The 17,520-nt window shown below is 40.0% G+C and overlaps 1 protein-coding gene across 2 annotated transcripts in view; it reads right to left on the reverse strand.

Annotated features, from left to right (window-relative positions):
• The window catches only part of LOC106957375 (RAC-gamma serine/threonine-protein kinase), a 59,635-nt gene extending 45,890 nt beyond the window's left edge, over positions 1–13,745 (reverse strand). Inside the window, exons 1-2 of one of the 2 annotated variants that reach the window (XM_015048690.1) lie at positions 13,642–13,745; positions 6,880–7,344 (exon numbers count right to left, since the gene is read on the reverse strand). In XM_015048690.1, the coding sequence (XP_014904176.1) occupies positions 6,880–6,925 (46 nt within the window). In that variant the 5' untranslated portion in view covers positions 6,926–7,344; positions 13,642–13,745. Of the gene's footprint in view, positions 1–6,879; positions 7,345–13,293; positions 13,528–13,641 lie in introns of those variants that run through there. The other variant, XM_015048691.1, reaches the window with a different exon arrangement.
• Positions 13,746–17,520: the final 3,775 nt, after the last annotated feature.

Consider the following 17,520-nt stretch of genomic DNA (forward strand, 5'->3'; position numbering starts at 1 on the left):
GGGGGAAATACTATTTCACATAAGGCCAGGCTGATTGTGATACCTCTCCCTCCCTAATAAATGCAATAGTTGAAAAACACCATCTTTTGTAATTGAGCCATCTAAATGAATTGATGTCTTTTGTATCAACTCAGGTTATCTTAACAATGAAAAACTGATTTTAAAAAAATCTTAAGACTGGGATAGTTTTTACAGCACTATAAAAGATTTAAATGAATAGGCCTGATTATAACAAAATATACAAATAGTAGTGAGAACAATTAGTAAGTAGTGCCTGAGCAAATCTCCAAGCATCCGTCCATATTGTGATCCAATGTTTGAGGTCAGCATTTTGATGATCCTCAGCTGCAGACTAATCGCATTATGCAACCTCTCCTTCTTTCATCCCCTCCTGCTTCCTCTCTCCAAGTTGTGCATACGCAATGATCAGCACTCCATTCATTGATCCATTCATTCATTTATCTAAGACTGCCTCACTCTACATTAGTCCATTCACATTGCCCATCCATTAATCCTTCTGCTGGCATGGGCTTTAAAAGCATGCTTCTCTCGATGCAGATCAGTTAAAGTGTCCACAGCTATTTAGCTCAGAACATCATAAACAAACACACAAGGTCATTTTGATGTAGCAAAAAACACTCCCTCTAGCCTGATTGGGTAGTAGTCAAACAAACAAACCAAAAAAAAATCAGTACTGAAGTTGTTTTGGGGTTTGTTTGGTTTTTTTTTCTTTTGTGGAGTTGAGTTTCAATAAATGGGTCATATCTGCTGACACTACTGTCACTGATGTCCAAAATTAGCGCCTCTTCCCAAAAATTAAGTTCTGTAAATTTAAAAACTCCTTTCATTTTCACATCCTCCACGATTCTTGCAGTTCCTGTCTCTTCTTTTTGTTTTTTGTTTTGCGGTGGCTGTATCTGTCACAAACTATCCGTCTCCCTTTCCTGTGCCGTTTGTCTGTGGGCTCTGCAGACTGGTCCTTCTGTGCTGTGCTGTCAGTCTGTCTGGCTGACTGCCATTATCTGCAGTGTAGAGTGAGTCATTCTTAGGACAATGGAGACAGTTTGTAAAACCACACTGGAGAGTACACTTCCTCCGGATGTGCAAGGGGATGCCATTCATAACAAAGCCTGCACTGTCTGCCTGTCGGCTGCTGCCGTGGATGTGCATGCATTGCAGGCTTTGGAGGATCAGAGGGAGCGGAGAGAAGCAGCACAAGGTGATGGGAGCTGAAAAAGAAATAAGAAGCGGAGGAGAAGAGGAGAGAGGAGAAGAAGGGACCGGCAAACAGTGGCGGCGGCAGCGACTGGTGATTGATATCAGAGATCTGGCACTGCCACCTGATCCAGCCAGCCTCCAGCAACACTGAACTCGCTGAACTCACTAAGCCAAGATGGCTGCTCCACTGCACTGCACCCAATGAACCCCACAGCAGTAATATGTACACAGTAAAGCAAATACAGTTGCTCCAGGGAGAGTGGAGAACAAAGAAGGAATAAAAGGGGAGAAGTGATGGCTTTCATTTCAAATCCAAACATCCAGCGATGCAGGCATGCTGAGAGAGATGCATGAAATAAGGGAGCAAAACTCACCCAGGCATCTTCCGAGTCTCTACATCAGCAGGACTAATACTGTGATCTAAATTATACATTTCATCGACGTGGTCAGCAACTAGATGTCAAACTGTCCACATTGAGTAGAAAAAAAAAGGTACATGAGAGATATTACTGTTTTTTTTACTTATTCATGATGCTTTATAACATTCAAATCAACAAAGACTGTATTTATGTATTATTCCAAAATGATTAGTAACGTACTAGTAGAAATTTCACTTTTATTCGCATAATAACGAAAAAGTAAAATGTATTTCATTACAATACCATGTGACTTAACCTGTAATTTAAGCACTAATATGGACTTATAAACATACTCCAGTATCAGGATTTATTTCTATAACATATCATTAAAACAGAGACTTAATTAAAACATTTAATTACAGTTCAAATTGCTAAAAATCCATTCATACTGAGATGCTGTAAGCACAGAAGCTGATAAATACAGAGGCTACAAACACAGACCCATCGGGGAAAGAGCTGGTTACCAGAATCTGACGATGTTTAGCCCCGACTGGCACTGACCGATGGCTAATTCGGTCATAAACTTAAAAAAATTCAATCTTTTTTGATTCTCAGTGAATGTACAAGCCTGGTCACTGCCCTCCTATGCAGTTCCACTCGATTCTCATCTCCCTTTAATGCTCTGTCTGGGATTTCTCCCATTGAAGTGAATTTCTCCGGTAGAATTTCAGCCAGGCCGATCAGCGAACGGAAGAAGTTGTGAACAACTAAGATGATTTTCTGCACTGTTTGGTAATTTTAGCAAAGGCCGCAGAGAAAGTGAACAAAGTCATCGAGTCTGTGTTGGTCACACTTCCAAATACTGAATTAGCATTAGAAGCCATCTCATTTGAATTGCCACTTCGCTGTTATTTACAGCGCAGGCAAGTCCCGGTAAGCTTCATGGCGTCAAACTGGAGAATTATATACGGCGCAACTAAACGTTAGCGATTTGGTAAAATTTAAAACTTCAACAGAGTCCACGTAATAGTTTCTCAATAGCCGAGGGTCCAGACCCTCTGCACAAAGCAAAGCGTATAACAAAGTGCTGGTTTTATCTGGCTATGAATGCGCCATCCCTTAGTCTTAGTAGGCTATGCCAACAACACCCTTCAGTGTGGAGTTACTGAAAGAAAATATTTTGAAGTTACCCATTTTCAGAATCAGTAAAGTGCTCTAAGAGTTAGCACAAAAGATACAGAGCTATTTGAAATGAAACTGTATTTCTACAGGCAAGGACCCCAGTCCTTCATGTGGCTAAAGAGTTAAATAAGATTTCATTTGTCACCACAAAGACTGAAACCAGTACCGCAAATTTGCTCTACTTCATCCTATTGATCTTTCACAGTGTGTGTGTCTTGGGACTTGCTAAAGCTAACAACGCTAATCATAACAAGTGCTCATCTAAGAAGTGAAAGATAGGTTAATGAGTCAACTCTGTCATCATTTTGCCCACAACATCTTTTAGTTGGTATCTGATGTGTCATAACAAAAAACCTCCAAGCGACAGATTCGCCGCTCTCAAAGTGACCAAGGCTCACTTTGCTTTGACTTTGCCGTTTCACCTCTGATCTGTAACTTTGCATTATAAAGGAAAACACTGGAGGACAATGAGTTGTGTCCAAGAAAAGATGATGCGGATCTCCTCATCTGTCCCTTCCCTCCCGACCATCTGCTGTGCTGACTGCTGTGCGTGCTGATGCTGGTGAAGGTAACAGTATCCACCCAGTGCAGTGGCTGAGAGAGTGACCCCTGTAGACTCACATGGGGTTTAAAGAAGGTAAACTCCTGGCGGTAGCAGAAATTAAGAAGGGCATTCTTGCTGAGAGGGGAGCGACGCACGATTCCTCAAAAACGGCCCTGTTCCGGTGTCGTTTTGGTCGTGTTCATCAGAATAAAACGAACGTTTTTAAAACTGTTCATTTTGCCTTGTGACAAAGTTTGCAAGAGGTATCAAGATTGCACAACGTGCATGATTTCCTTACACAAAGAGGTGATGCAGTTGATTGCACTCCACACCCTGATTCAGTGAAAGGAGGAAGGAAATCCTAGTCATGTCAGTGTGTACACAAAGGCAGGGTCATCTAAGGGCATATTGTGCTGTATTTGGTGGAAAATATGATCTGTATCGGAGAGGATTCATTTCATTCCAAAATAAGTAGAGCTGAATTAGTCATTTCAACCACTCTAGTATCTCTGCTTAAGGGCTTCTTCTGCTGCATCATAAGGTTGGTAAGAGTTGGAAAAAAAATAAAATAAGCATGGACGTTTTTTATATTCAAGCATCGCTACATTTGGTCACCATCCGTTGTTGCATGTGTGGAAAGTGTGTGAATGTTTTGTAATGTTTGACCAGTTTTTATAACAGTAGTTGGCTAAACACAAGCGCCATTTCTCCAAATCGGTTCCGTCATAAAACACGCAAAGCTTTCCCGTGAGAGTTTGAGACCATAAGAAGTCTTCTTTACCCCCGAGATGGGCTGTTTATTCCCCCAAAACAATTAACTAATTAATAATTTCCATTCAACACCAAACCCATTAGCAAGAGAAAAACTGTGTAAAAGGCTCCAGAGAAAACAACACATTTACAACTATTAAAAAAAAAAGAATGATTTTATGAGCTTTTATGAGATTTAGGATCACTCAGTTTAGTCCATTCATTAAAAATAAACATCAGCAGAACCCCTAAAACAGTGGAAGAAAATGCTGTTTTTATTTATTTATAAGCCAAAATTATGGGAGTGTTTTGGTATATTTATGAAGAAAAAAGTCTGATTTTTATAGTATTAGCTCATAGAAAGTTAAGAGTGATATTTGGACAAGTAATTGGTGCATCATTAGTATTTATATCAAAATCATGTCCACCTCTATTTTCCAACAGCCCAAAGAAAAACTGTCGCATAAAAAAAAAATTGAGATATGTAAACTAACATTGAATTAAATTTATTGACTTCTTTGAATTTGGCAACATGTTTGCTGGCTGAGAGATGACTTCTAATTGTTCCCTCAAGAGAAAGGGAAACTCATCGCAATGGAAAAGCTTCAGGTTATGGGAAAAGAGTCATGTTATGGATACTAAAGAAGCATCACCCATCGCTCTTGCCAAGATAAAAAAAGCTACAGTATCTGTAGCTACTTCAGTAGAAGTCCAGCTGACAAACTAATAGTTTATCTATTGTAGACCACTACTAAATTTAGAGGGTTTTTATCTTTACATTTTTGCTTAAGTCTTTGTATTAAAATAACAATAAATGCATATAGCATTAAAAAAACCTTTTTGAACAATAGGAAAATTCAACTTACTTAGGCACAGTTTGACTAATTAACCTATTCAGACAGTTCATCATGCAAAATAAGTACATTTGGGGGTTAGTTACACTTTAAATTTTAGCAGTAGATGGAGTGATTGTTGCTTTTCTGTTTTAAAATTTCTGTTTTGTTTTGTTTTTACCCAAGCTTATCATACTCTAATCATACCAACCTATTTCTCCATGAAACAAAGAATAGAGTAATAAGAAAAAGATTCAATATTCACCTAATCTATGCAATGCATACAACACACATATGCAAAATGTGGTATTTTGAAGCTTGTGACCTTAAGGGACCTTACAGGAACTGTCATCATTTAGCTTCTTTGTTTCTGTTCTTTTTCTTCATTTCATTTACTCAACCAGAAACATGGTCCATAATTCAATCCTGGAGAACTTTCCAAGCATGGGAAGATGCTCAACATCTCTGATTTGAGTAACCGTCTGTCTAATGACTAAGACTGCAGTCTTTGCTGTATCACGACCCGGACAGTGAGTCAGCACTCTGACCCTGCGTCTCTCCCCGCACTCTGCTACAGACAAAGATTTATCATACAATGCAGACAAACATTCATATTCCTGACACAAACAGAACTCCCTCTCCTCCTCCTCTTCTTCTTCGTCTTCTTCCGTCCCTACCTAACCTCTCCCTCACACCGACAAACACTGGCATCGCCGAGTCGTGACTGAGAGCGATGCTTTCCTCTTAATATGCACAGACAACTGAGGATCCCACTGGCACGCTGGGAGACAAAAAAAAGACCCCCCCCCCCGCCCAACCTCACCCCACTCTGCTTGCAGACTGCGTGCTTTATCTTTGTGTGTGTGTGTGTGTGTGTGTGTGTGTTTGCGTGTGTGCGCTTTAGTCACAGAACATTCACCCTGCGAATGCGCGGAGCAGCATCTTCTCCCGGCGCGCCTCCTACATTACCCAGAAACCTGTTGTCTGTTGTGTATCCATGTCACTTCCTGTTTGGCGGTTTTTTGTTGCACATTCCTAGACACCATCCCATGGTGAAGGGGAATGATGCTCATTGGCCTAAAAAACTGGAAATCCCCCTTTTTTTTTCCTCCCTCCAAACACACATTTATTCACATACCCTACATCTGCTTGCCTGGATGGATCTCTATCGGCATCAGACACACAAGCACACACATTTGGGGTTAATTACACCAAAAAAAAAAGACATTTCTAGTCACCGCCGCTGACCTCATGGAACTAATAACGTTTTCAGCCATTTCTGGATCGGTTCCACCTGTTGTGACTGTCTCCAGTCTGGGAACGTCTGAGAACAGGGAAGCACTAATTCTGCCACATGCTCTTTGACCGTTGCACTTTTTTCACTCATTTGGTTGTAAACAGGATGTGTTGTCACTACCCTTTCTACACTTTAACTGCTCCCTTGAACCCGTGTCATATGACCGTCAGTGACACTATTCAGGATATCCCCCCCCACACACACACACACACACACCCACACCCATGCACACACACACTTCTGAACTTAACATATTATGCTGTTTGGGAAAAAAAAACACTTCAGAAGGCAGAACTAACTAGATTTCACAGACATGAGCCGGCACACTGGCATGACACAACACTGCAACACCAGCAATGTCACCACAGGGATCCGTTAGATGTTACTACAGTAACTGCACGCTCACGCTTGTGCATGCCCCCAGCTTTTCCAGACATAATCTGACTGAATAAAACAGGGATTTAGCAGGCTAGCAGCCAGTCAGGCTTACGGTAAAGAGACACATGGCTAACGCAAACACACACACACACACCGGTGATCAGACATCCATGTGATCACTCACACTCAGTCGCGCGCACTGACATCCTCCCAGCCGGCACATGTGGACAGGCACGGCCAGGCCCCTCGGTCTAGACGAGGGGACGCAGACTAGAAGCGCTTCGGAGGGGAATGGGCGAAGGCTCTGGATGTACTCACCCCTTTTCTGGAGCCATCCCTCTCTAACGATGGTGACATCGCTCATGGTTCCTTCACGCCGAGTCTGATGCCGTTACACGCATGTTCCACACAGCCAGAGAGGGAGGGGAGGGGAGGAGAAGAGGAGAGGAGAGGAGGAAGCGAGGGAGAGGAGAGGAGGGGGAGGGGAGGGGGGAACGGCTCTCCCAGCCTCCGCGTCACTCTCCCTCCCTTTCTTCCTTTCCCGTTCACCCTCTATAACTCGCCCAGCCTCTCTCTCTCTCTCTCCCCCCCCCTCAGACGCAGACAAGCGCACGCTTGCGAAACAAGCGGTGTGTAGGTCTGAGTGCGCGCGTGTCGTTTTGCTTCCTGTCGTGGCTTATCTCCCTCTCTTCTTCGTCTTCTTCTTCGTCTTCCCCTCCTCCTCCACCTCCTCCTCTCACGTTCCCTCTCCAGACCTTCCTTCTTCACCAGTAGTGACTCAGCCTGAAAGGAAGTGAAAGGAGAGGGGAAAAAAAACATGATATAGAAAAAAAGAAGCATGGCTTTATTTTGCTTCTCTGCTTTCCCCCCCAAAAGCTCTTTCATAATGTCTGACAAGTCAAACAACTTGTTATTGAGAGGACGAAAGCTTCCTTTGCTTCCCCCCTGCCGCCCCACGATACACCCGGTTCCTCTTTCAATTGCAAACACTCCCTCTGATAAACAGGATGAAATATTGCAGAGCCCTTTCTGAAGCAAAAAAAAAAAAAACTGACCTTGATTGCCAAGTTGATATCTCTAAGCTCCACCTCTCATTCATTCAAGGTTTTTTTTTTCCCCCCCCCCCCCCCCAGCATTGAACAGACACTGAATACCAAAGCGAATCCACCGCTCTTGGTTTTTATGCAACTCTTTACATTGAAGAATGTGAATCAGTGTGTGGATCTGGTGATTGTCTTGTCTGTGTTTGAGGAGTGGGAGAGCATCTCAGGACTGTGGAGTAGAGAGCCCGGTTAAAAATAGCAACCACGGCAGTTAGGGATGCTCTCTCACACTCTTTCTCTCACGGCAAATCTCTGCACCTCTCTGCCGTCTCCCACCCCCGCCTCTCTCTCTCTCTCTGCATAGTGGCCGCGTTCACCTCAAATGCACCCTACTTCCATGGTACGACACAACGCGCAGCAGCAGTACAGCCCGAACGGGGAGCTGCGGTTTAGTGCGACCATCGGAGTCGTTTGAGGCTGAAAATCAGTATTCACATCAGCTTCTGTCTGCGCCGCCTGCCGCAGACATCTGGAGGGACTGCAGCGTCAGGGCGAAGGCTGGAACACACCCCACAGACGCGCACACACACCTCTGTACATCTCTGCCTCTTTTTTATTTTTATGTTGAGGTAGCAGAATCGTGACTGTGTGGAATCTAGGTGAACAAAAGCAGACTCGTCCAACACGCTTTGATGCTTTCATGACCAAATTTGCCACTAAACTGGATTTGAGCTAGGCTTTTTCACTAGTTAACATATGTTTATTGTTCATTTATTACAGTTAAATTAGATGCAGCTACTAGTAGACTGAGGAGAAGCTACTGCTGGACGATATGGTTGAAAATGGCGTCACGATATGACGGTTTCATATCAGTTGATATCAATAATAATTTTTTTAAATATAAGAAATACTGGCTAACTAGTGATGTGAATTTTCCTGTTTTATCGACAGCTTTCATTGTTTTTTATTTTTAAGCAGGTATGAGACAAGGTGAAACTGCTGCTGCCCAAGTTACTTAACAGGTTGTTGCTAGGTAACCAAAGAGCAGTGAGTTAGTTGATGCCACCCACTTGGCTGAGCTGGCTGAGAAGCTAAAACCTTTCCTCTGCCTACATCACCCAGAATGCTGTGTGGTTTTGGATCAGCGTTCAGTGAAAAATATTGGAAATTCTATCAGAGGTATTATTAATATTGATATTATTCATGTGTGTACTGTACAGCTATATATATTGTTATTGATTTGTTGTCCAACCCATTTTGTGTGATTTTTCTACCCCCCAAAAATTTGCACTTATAGTAGTAAAATACATAGTTCTTTGCCAACATGTTCACAGACCTAACACTTTTTCCACGTTTTGTCTATTTTACAAGCATAAACTTCAACGCGTTTTATTGGGAAAATGTGTGAAAGACCAACACAAAGCATCTAGAGACTGAAAGTTAATTATTCTTCTCTTGTAAACTGTGAACTCCTTGAACTACTTCTTTCAAGTTTTGCCACAGCTTCTCAATCACACATAAGCCCAGACTTGGACTGGCCCATTCTAACACATAGCACATTAATATGCTTTGATCAGCAGTTCTGGTTGTATGTTAAATATGTATGTTGTCCTGCAGGAAAGCGAAACTTCTCCTTGGTCTTTGACAGCATTGCACAGGTTTACCACCAGAACTGCCCTGTGTCTAGCTCCATCCATCTTTGTATTTTCCGTGTCCCTGATGAAGAAAATCTTCCACAGTTGCCGTGTTCCCTACTTGAATCCTGCCAAAGTGCAATCAGGACTTATTATGCTTTTCTTTTAATAACGTCTTTCTTCTGACCACTCTACAGCAAAAGCCAAATGTGTTAAGTCCACAACTAATATTTGTCCTTTCAACAACTTCTGCCACCCAAGGCTGTTGATCAATTTGGGTTTCTTGGCTGCTTCTCCAATTAATTGTCTTGTTAGTTTAAGTGGACAGCCATGTCTTGATACATCTGCACATGTGCTATGCTCTTTTCATTCAGACGATATATTGAACGGTTTCCCCATAAAGATTTGCTTTACGTCATAACCCTGCTTCCGACATCTCCGCAATCTCTGCCCCTGGCGTAAGTTTTCATCATGCTGCTTGTTTTCTTATGTTTCCTAACAACATAAGAAAACTCACTTGTGTAGAGCTGAGAAAAAAAGAACAGCTCTACACAAGTGAACTATTTTTAATTACAATTTCTATGGGCAAGTGGTTACCATGGGTTTTTACCTATAAATGTATATCGTGCTTTTCAGATTCTATTTGTAAAGTCTTTTTAAGAAACAAACATATTTTCCTTACAGCTCACCACTATGCACTACTTTGTGTTGCTCCATCATCTAATATCTCAATGACACAAACTGACATTTGTGGTTTTGTGACAAAATGTGAAAAGGTTTGAGGATAGTGAATACTTTAGAGGGACAACACATTGCATTAATTAAATAACTTAAATCTTATCATTAGTGCAAAAAAGAATGGAAAAAATAATCTTTTCACATCTGCAGTATTAAAGAAATGACTCTAGTCGCCCTAGTTCTACTCTAATAAAAGAAAAGGAAAAGACGACTAGGTTTCCAAAGAAAAGATGAAAGTATTAGTAGTTTCTCTAGGCTGTAATTCCATTGGAAATAAGCTTCAAGGGCGAACCCAATAGTGCAATCCTCTTGTCAGGTCAGAGGACCACTCTTTGCCTCATCTTACCTCAGAAAAACTTTCCTAAAACCAATCAGTGGCCTCATGCAAACTTTGGCACACGTGATCTGCAGCAGGGAATCCATGATCATCCTTCTGAAAGCCAATTTGGCAGGACCGCAAATGTTACAATGCACACACAAGGATGTGTGTTTCAGCCGCATATTTTGCATCGATCTAAAACGCGTGATGAAAGCGGCTCTAATTTGATCAACGCAGCTTCCTGGAGCAGGAACGAGTCCGTTTTCAAAGGCTTGTGAAAAGTTCATCTGCACTGCCCGCCCAGTTCGTGCTACCGCTGATAGAGGACACTTGACTTATTCACATGCTTTAATAACATGTGTATGAAAGATCTAGTAAGAAAAATCTAGATTTTTGTGCTTTTTGACCTATCACAAGAGGTAACAACCGGGCTGCATTAACGTGCGGATGTAACGGCGCATAAGCTCACGTGGAGGAACACGCCGTTCTGCACACCAGTGCAGTTTTCAGGTATCAGATTTTGTGACGATGCAAGGCTATTTTAAAATATGCTCCTGAAAACAGAACTATGGTGCTTCTGTTTGGGTGACGGAAACAACAGAACAACAAAAAGACACAACCAGACAACACGGAAACAGAGCCGAATCTGTGATCTTATACCCAGCTAAAAACGGGAGCGCTTTTTTAGGGAATGACATAAAAATGCAAGACTAACCACGATAAATTTGTCTTCCTGTTATGACAGAAAAAGTCATAATAACATCAAAAATCGACATAAGAGTTCTCAGTCTCTGCAGAGTGTTGCACTCTATGTTACACATAGATAAATAAGGCCAGCACCCCAGAGCTACAAACCTGACAATGAATAGTTAATTACTAGGGATGTATATTAATGGCATGGTATTGGTATCGGCTCATATTAGCTGTAAAATTTTATAATCGGACATTGGAAATTCCGTAAAAATAACTCACTGATATAAAAGGCATAGTTTTTATATGACAAACCAATGACAATAATGGCTGCAGCACACCACGACGTCAAATTTGCACTGTTTGATTGTTCTTATTGTCTTAGAGAGAGCAGATGTCATGAATAAATTTGATATTAAACATAATTCAAGTTGAAAGTGTTAGATCGTTTTCAGCCTCCTTTTTAGTATTTATTTATTTTTAGTATTTATTTATTTTTAGTATTTAGTTCACAGGCTAAATTGACAAAGATAATGCAGTATTTTAATTTCACAGTAGAGAAAGAAATATAGTTTCAGCAAGTAGGTATAGGGAAAAAAATATCGGTATTGCTATCGGTTACCAGCCAAATTAGTTTTAGTATATTTAGTATATTGGCTATATTGGATATCAACCAAAAATACAGTATTGTGCATCCCTATTAGTTAGCCCTAACATATTACTGAATGCCAACCTGAAAAGTAATTACGTTAAATTGTTGTGACGAGGGGAACAAGAATGACTGAGACAACACGACGTCAAAGCTGACACCAAAAAGCCAGGCCCTCACTCTGCAAATATCAGCCTCCTTACATGGAATCGTCCATCATAAAACAATCTTAAGATTTGGTCGCAAACTGCAGTTGGTGGACTGCTGTCGTCCAGCGACCAGAAACAAATTTATTTATCTCAAAAACAGAAACAACCTTTGTCAAATATCAAGCAGTGGCAGAAAATCCGATCGCTGTTTTGGCTCAAATCATATTATTGCCGTTCTGTTTGTGCCAACCTCGAGCACTTCCCCAGCCGTCTCCTTTTCCTCATCATTTTCTCCCTCTTTTCACAGTTTGACTCCAACAGCAGGACCGTAACTTGTTGTCCAACCATTGTTGGACTGACTTCTCTGTTTAATTATTCTGATAGGAGTAGCTGTCAAGATTGTATCACCACTGAGTTCGCATACGAAGGCACGTTCAAGTTCTCTACTAGTTTTGAAAAATCACATAATGTGCGCAGAAAAGGCTATGGTGCTGTCAACACCATGCGTCACTTTGTGGATGTTGCATTCAGGGTGATGTGGTTTGTTTATTTCAGCACAGCATTAAGCTCAAATAGTTCAACTTTTGTGTTATGTGGATGACTAACAGATACAATGTGGACAGATTCACTTAGCTTAGATTTTATGCAAGAGACAATATATTAATACCCATATCTTGTTGTCCAATCACTGTTAGAAAGATTGTCTCTGTCTGACCTGTGCAGCACCATAATCAAGGAAACTGGCATCTCCAATTGCAGTGAGGAGACATTCTGAGTGATTTATTAGTGTTAAATATGTCAGTAGCTAAATTATCGGGCTTGCAGTTTGCACATCATTGTGCATTATGAAATATGCACATAAACATGTAGCTTAGACAACAACGGCCCAAAAGCAAAAGGTCAGGTGCATCAAACATAATAGTGCAACAACCTGTTGTTGGTGGAAGCATCTTTTTTTCATTTATTTCAAATAAAAAGTTGATTGCTGTTATTGTATTTTGTGGTGGCGAAGCTTTTTGATATGTAGACATGATTCTGAAAAGTTCTAACCACCCTACAAAACAATATGCAACCAAAGCACCACACAGCTAGCATCAATTATGTTCTCCTCTTGGAAAGATTTGATGTAAACATTCACTTCTTTCTACAACAAACGGCTAATCGCTTGAACATATTTCCTCCAGGAGTTTTGAAGGGGTGGCAGCACTTGCCTACACATTACAAATAATTAATAACATAAGACTAAATGAAAAAATGTAGACAGACAGACCGATAAAATGATAGATATTTATCTTCTGAACTGAAATATAAAACTCAAACCGTTTGTGGCGTTTTCATAAGTAAAACTTAGAAACGCAGACCTCTAAAGCATCATTCATAGTGGTCTGTCAACTCGGAGCCGCCCCCGCATGTTATCCTGACATAAACACGCCATTTAATTCGCTGACTTAATCGCTGTCCGTGTCATGTTTACCGTCACAACAGTGTCCGGCTAGCAGCGGTGTATTACCTGCAGCAGCGACAGGTGCTGGGGCAGTATGTCCCCCTCCCTCACTGCACCTGCTCTTCACACACCGCTCCTATTCCTGCCTTTAACTCCGGTCTGAGTGAAGCTATGCGGGGCTGCGAGCTAAGCTAAACGGCGGTCTCCGTCAGAGTCATCAAACGGATTTCCGACATGCTGCGGGGGAAGCTACCGTTACCGCGGCCAACGGCTGTTTTGATTCTCAGGAAAGCCAGAAACGTCACTCAGGGAAGCGGCACCCCCTATCTGTCATGAACCCACCCACTACCTCCACATGAACACACACACACAACAAATTCAGACACGAACACATCCCAACCGTCTGGCACAGACCTTCCGCTTTCGGTGATGAGGGATTCTACTCGACGTCTGATTATCCACCACTGAGCGATTCTCTCATCATCCCTCTTCAACATCCTGCGGGGATCCTCTGGTTCACAAGCCAACTATCGCGAGAACTCGAAGTTAAGGCCGTGTACGTGCGAGAAGAAATATGTGGCCCTGTCCTAGTTTGAACATTTACAGAAATATACGTATGAAGTCGTTTTTATAGGTGGGGGAACGTATTAAAGATTAACATTAAAAATAATTTCAAGCTCATTGCGTGTTTCATCATTAAAAAATAGATGTGTATCCAAAGAGTAAGGTTTAACTCTTGGTTTCTTTTTAATACCAAGATATCCTGTCACAAACTATTAGTAATAATAATTTTTAATAAAACACAAAAAATGCGAAACAAATAAAAATATTTAATTTTTTTTGCTCTTGTATAATGTCAAATATTTGAATTAATCCCATGCATTTATCTTTGTGGAGCAGCAGAAATGTCAATTGTGTATAATTTTCTTACCATTCTTAATATAATGAAAACTCCAACATTTTTTATAATAATAATACAAATATAAACGTGGAAAAATCCTGATCATCTCATAATCACGTTTGATAAATTTAAATATTATTGAAAAAATAATTTATTTCAGTCACTCAAATCACAGAATTGAATCAGATAGATTAATTACTCACAAAACCATTTTTAAGCCTTTATTTCTGTGAAGTTTATTGATTGTCTGATTACATTGTAATGAAAAGCCTACATTGTTGCTAAGTATATTACATCAGACCATTTTAAAAAACACATTTAGCATAAATGCATTTCTTTTATATGCATTTCAGAATGCATATTTTATTAATGTGACTGTATTATATTGATGTTTAAGACATCATTCAGCGACCACAGTTTTAGGTAGAATTAGCAGTTTATCAAAGTTAAAAATTAAAGTTTTTAAGTAGTATACCAACTGATAACACTAGATGGATCATTTTTTTCACATGCTGTTCAATATGCCCTTCATGGTTTGTATGTATGTTTTGTAAATATCCAGTTTTGGTTTAGTGTTGCAATGTTTTAATTTGACCTAAAATGGAAACTAGTTTTCAGTTCCTATATATTTCTTCTTTTTTGTCAAACCTAAACACTTCTGATTATCAGAAAAAGTAATTGTTAGACAATAACTTAAATATATACAACGTGAAGTTTTTAAATTTAGATTTTTTTTTCTGGTGGCCCACCAGTTCATGTAATATTTTCCCAAAACTTTTAGCAATCATCAAGGTGTATCAGCTCTTGGTGTGACTTTCTGGAATCTCCAAGCATTGAAAATGTTGTAATTGACAACAACATCAAGTAATAGATGTCAATAATTTTATCTTTAATCTGTTTTTAAATTTCTTCAGCTCAGGGCATGATGTGTTGCTTTTTAAGACTTTTCATCTTACTTCATAATGCCAGACTGGTTCCATTTATATGGTCAGGCTGTAATCAGCTAAATTAAACAATATAAAAAGGACGACAGCATTATGTATTTGGTCAGGATTTCTTTGTCTCAGAATAAAACTTGTTTGACCGACTGAAACATATGAGTGGGACAAAATGAAGCAAAAATCAGAGGGATTCTGTAATGAAGCAAATTTTCCTACAGCAGGGTAAGAAAATGACCGGGTCAAACCCATAAACAAAGTTGTTAGAGAATCAAATTTCATATCTGATCATCAGGAAGTTGTTTTTCCTGAAACAACAAGTAGCGTGAAAATATGTTATTTTTAGTAGTCAATATCAAAGGTGTGTTTTGACAGGTAATTATGCAGAATTTAAGAGGAACTATAGCCCAGTTGAAAAAATTACCTTGTTTTGAATTAAAGCAGCAGTGGGATTTTTCTTTTCATCACACAGGGAAATAACAGATTCCGTAACACACCACTAAATTAAGGAAACAAACGACACAGCATGAACAAGAGATTTTTATCCTCGAAGCAGAAGACATACTTCAAAAGTTGCCTGCTGAATGTTGGTTCCCTTTTCAGACAAAAAATACATAAAATCTCATTAATCTGTTGCAGAAAAGTCAAAAGGATGACTCTGTTGATTCCTTTCCAGGTCAATATTATTTACTCAGATATGATGATGCAAAATAAAAGAGTCACTGTGTTCACAGGTAATATTTACAATTCATGCAGGATTGAAGAGTAGGGGTGCGGCGGTGGCACAGGGGTAAAGCGCAGAACCCATATGGAGGTGTTGGTTCTGTTTTACTGCCAGTAAATGCAATTATAATTACAACCATGGCCACAATTTGTGTTCTTTATTTAAATGAACATAGGGAGAATGCAGCATTGACTAAACTGAAGAATTAAAAAATAAAATAAAATAATGATAAAGTAAAAATGAATAATATTTTGCGCCTGGTAATTTTTAAAACAACTTTTTGTTTAATATCTGAGCCTGAAAGTAACAAATGAGGGTGGAAGCTAAAAATTGTTGTCGAAACAATGAAAAACAAAACTTTGGTCAACACAGCAAATGAGAAATGAAATTAACTGTTGAGTATTGTCTTTGGTTCCCATTAATGTGGGTGTTGGAGTTCAGATACGCTCACTTTGAGGATGATGCTTTACAATTAAACAAATCTTAGAAACTTATTGATTTGTCAAATGCTGTTTTATGAATCTTTAAAATGTTTTTATTTTTATTCAGGGTGATATTTATTTATGCGAGACATGGCGGGAAGAGGAGATGCACCACAAGTGATCAAAACATAAAACATTTGCAGTCAGAGTAACAACCTAAAACAGTGAGATAGTGTTAAAATGAATAAATCAGCATTACTTAAACCATTGTAATAGCTTAGACACTTTGCGGCATTTATGCTAAATAAGGACTCCAATATGTTACCTACTTCAGATGAGATATTGGCCACTTATTACTCTTCATCAAAACCTTACTAAATAATTAAATAAATAATCCAGAGCTTTCTGTGTCAGGTATTAGACTACAGTCTTAAAACTAAGATCAGAGTTGGAAACATTAAATTAAAATGTTGCAACAGACTTGTTAAAAATATAGTTGTGCATAAAAATAGCCAAGGAATCTCACAAAGTTGGAAAGCATTTTCCATAAAACAACATTAAAGAAGAAGAAAATACGCACTGATCATAAAATCTGCTCTAGATTAAGCACCAGGTGTCTGTTTTTATTATAGTTACTGTAGAGACATATGAAAGACAAATTAATATGTTTATGGGGATGTTGTTTCAGCTTTGTATTCTCACACACACATTCCACTTTATTATAACATGTTTAAAAATGAGACAGCTGCATGGCGCAGGTCTCCACACAACAGCTGATCAGCTGAAAGCAAACCAAATGTTTTGTGCCCATTTAAGGCTCAGGTTGTTTATAAGCTGCATTTCTTGAATTCTTGTCCAGTGCAACTCTTTCCAATGTGGTCAGCTGTCCTGCTGTGGTCCTCTAGGACTCCTCCAGGCAACAGTCAGCATGGGTACAGAGAGAACGAAAGAAAGAACTACAGGAAACCGAACAAATATTATTAGAATTTTATCATTGAAAATAGTTTGCATGAGGAAATACAGGGAAAGATTGAAGTTTCTTGACATCATGGCACAACAACGCCCCCATTCACTTGATTTCTCCTGCCCATGGACTGGGCAGCTGGGCAGCAGAGGCAGAGCATGCAGTTATGGGGCAACGCACATAGAGGGGACACAGGTGGACCTAACGTCACACACCATATGTGCGTACCACGTTCTGGCCTCTCTTAACACAGACACACACGCACACACTCACGTTGGGCCATCAGCTGGCTTTTTGCTCGCAACTCTGTGCAAAAGGGAGGCGGATGGGCAGAAACCAGCAGC

This window comes from Poecilia latipinna, unplaced genomic scaffold (genome assembly GCF_001443285.1).
Source record: "Poecilia latipinna isolate Pla-1442-1.1 unplaced genomic scaffold, P_latipinna-1.0 Scaffold898, whole genome shotgun sequence".
Lineage (NCBI taxonomy): Eukaryota > Metazoa > Chordata > Actinopteri > Cyprinodontiformes > Poeciliidae > Poecilia > Poecilia latipinna.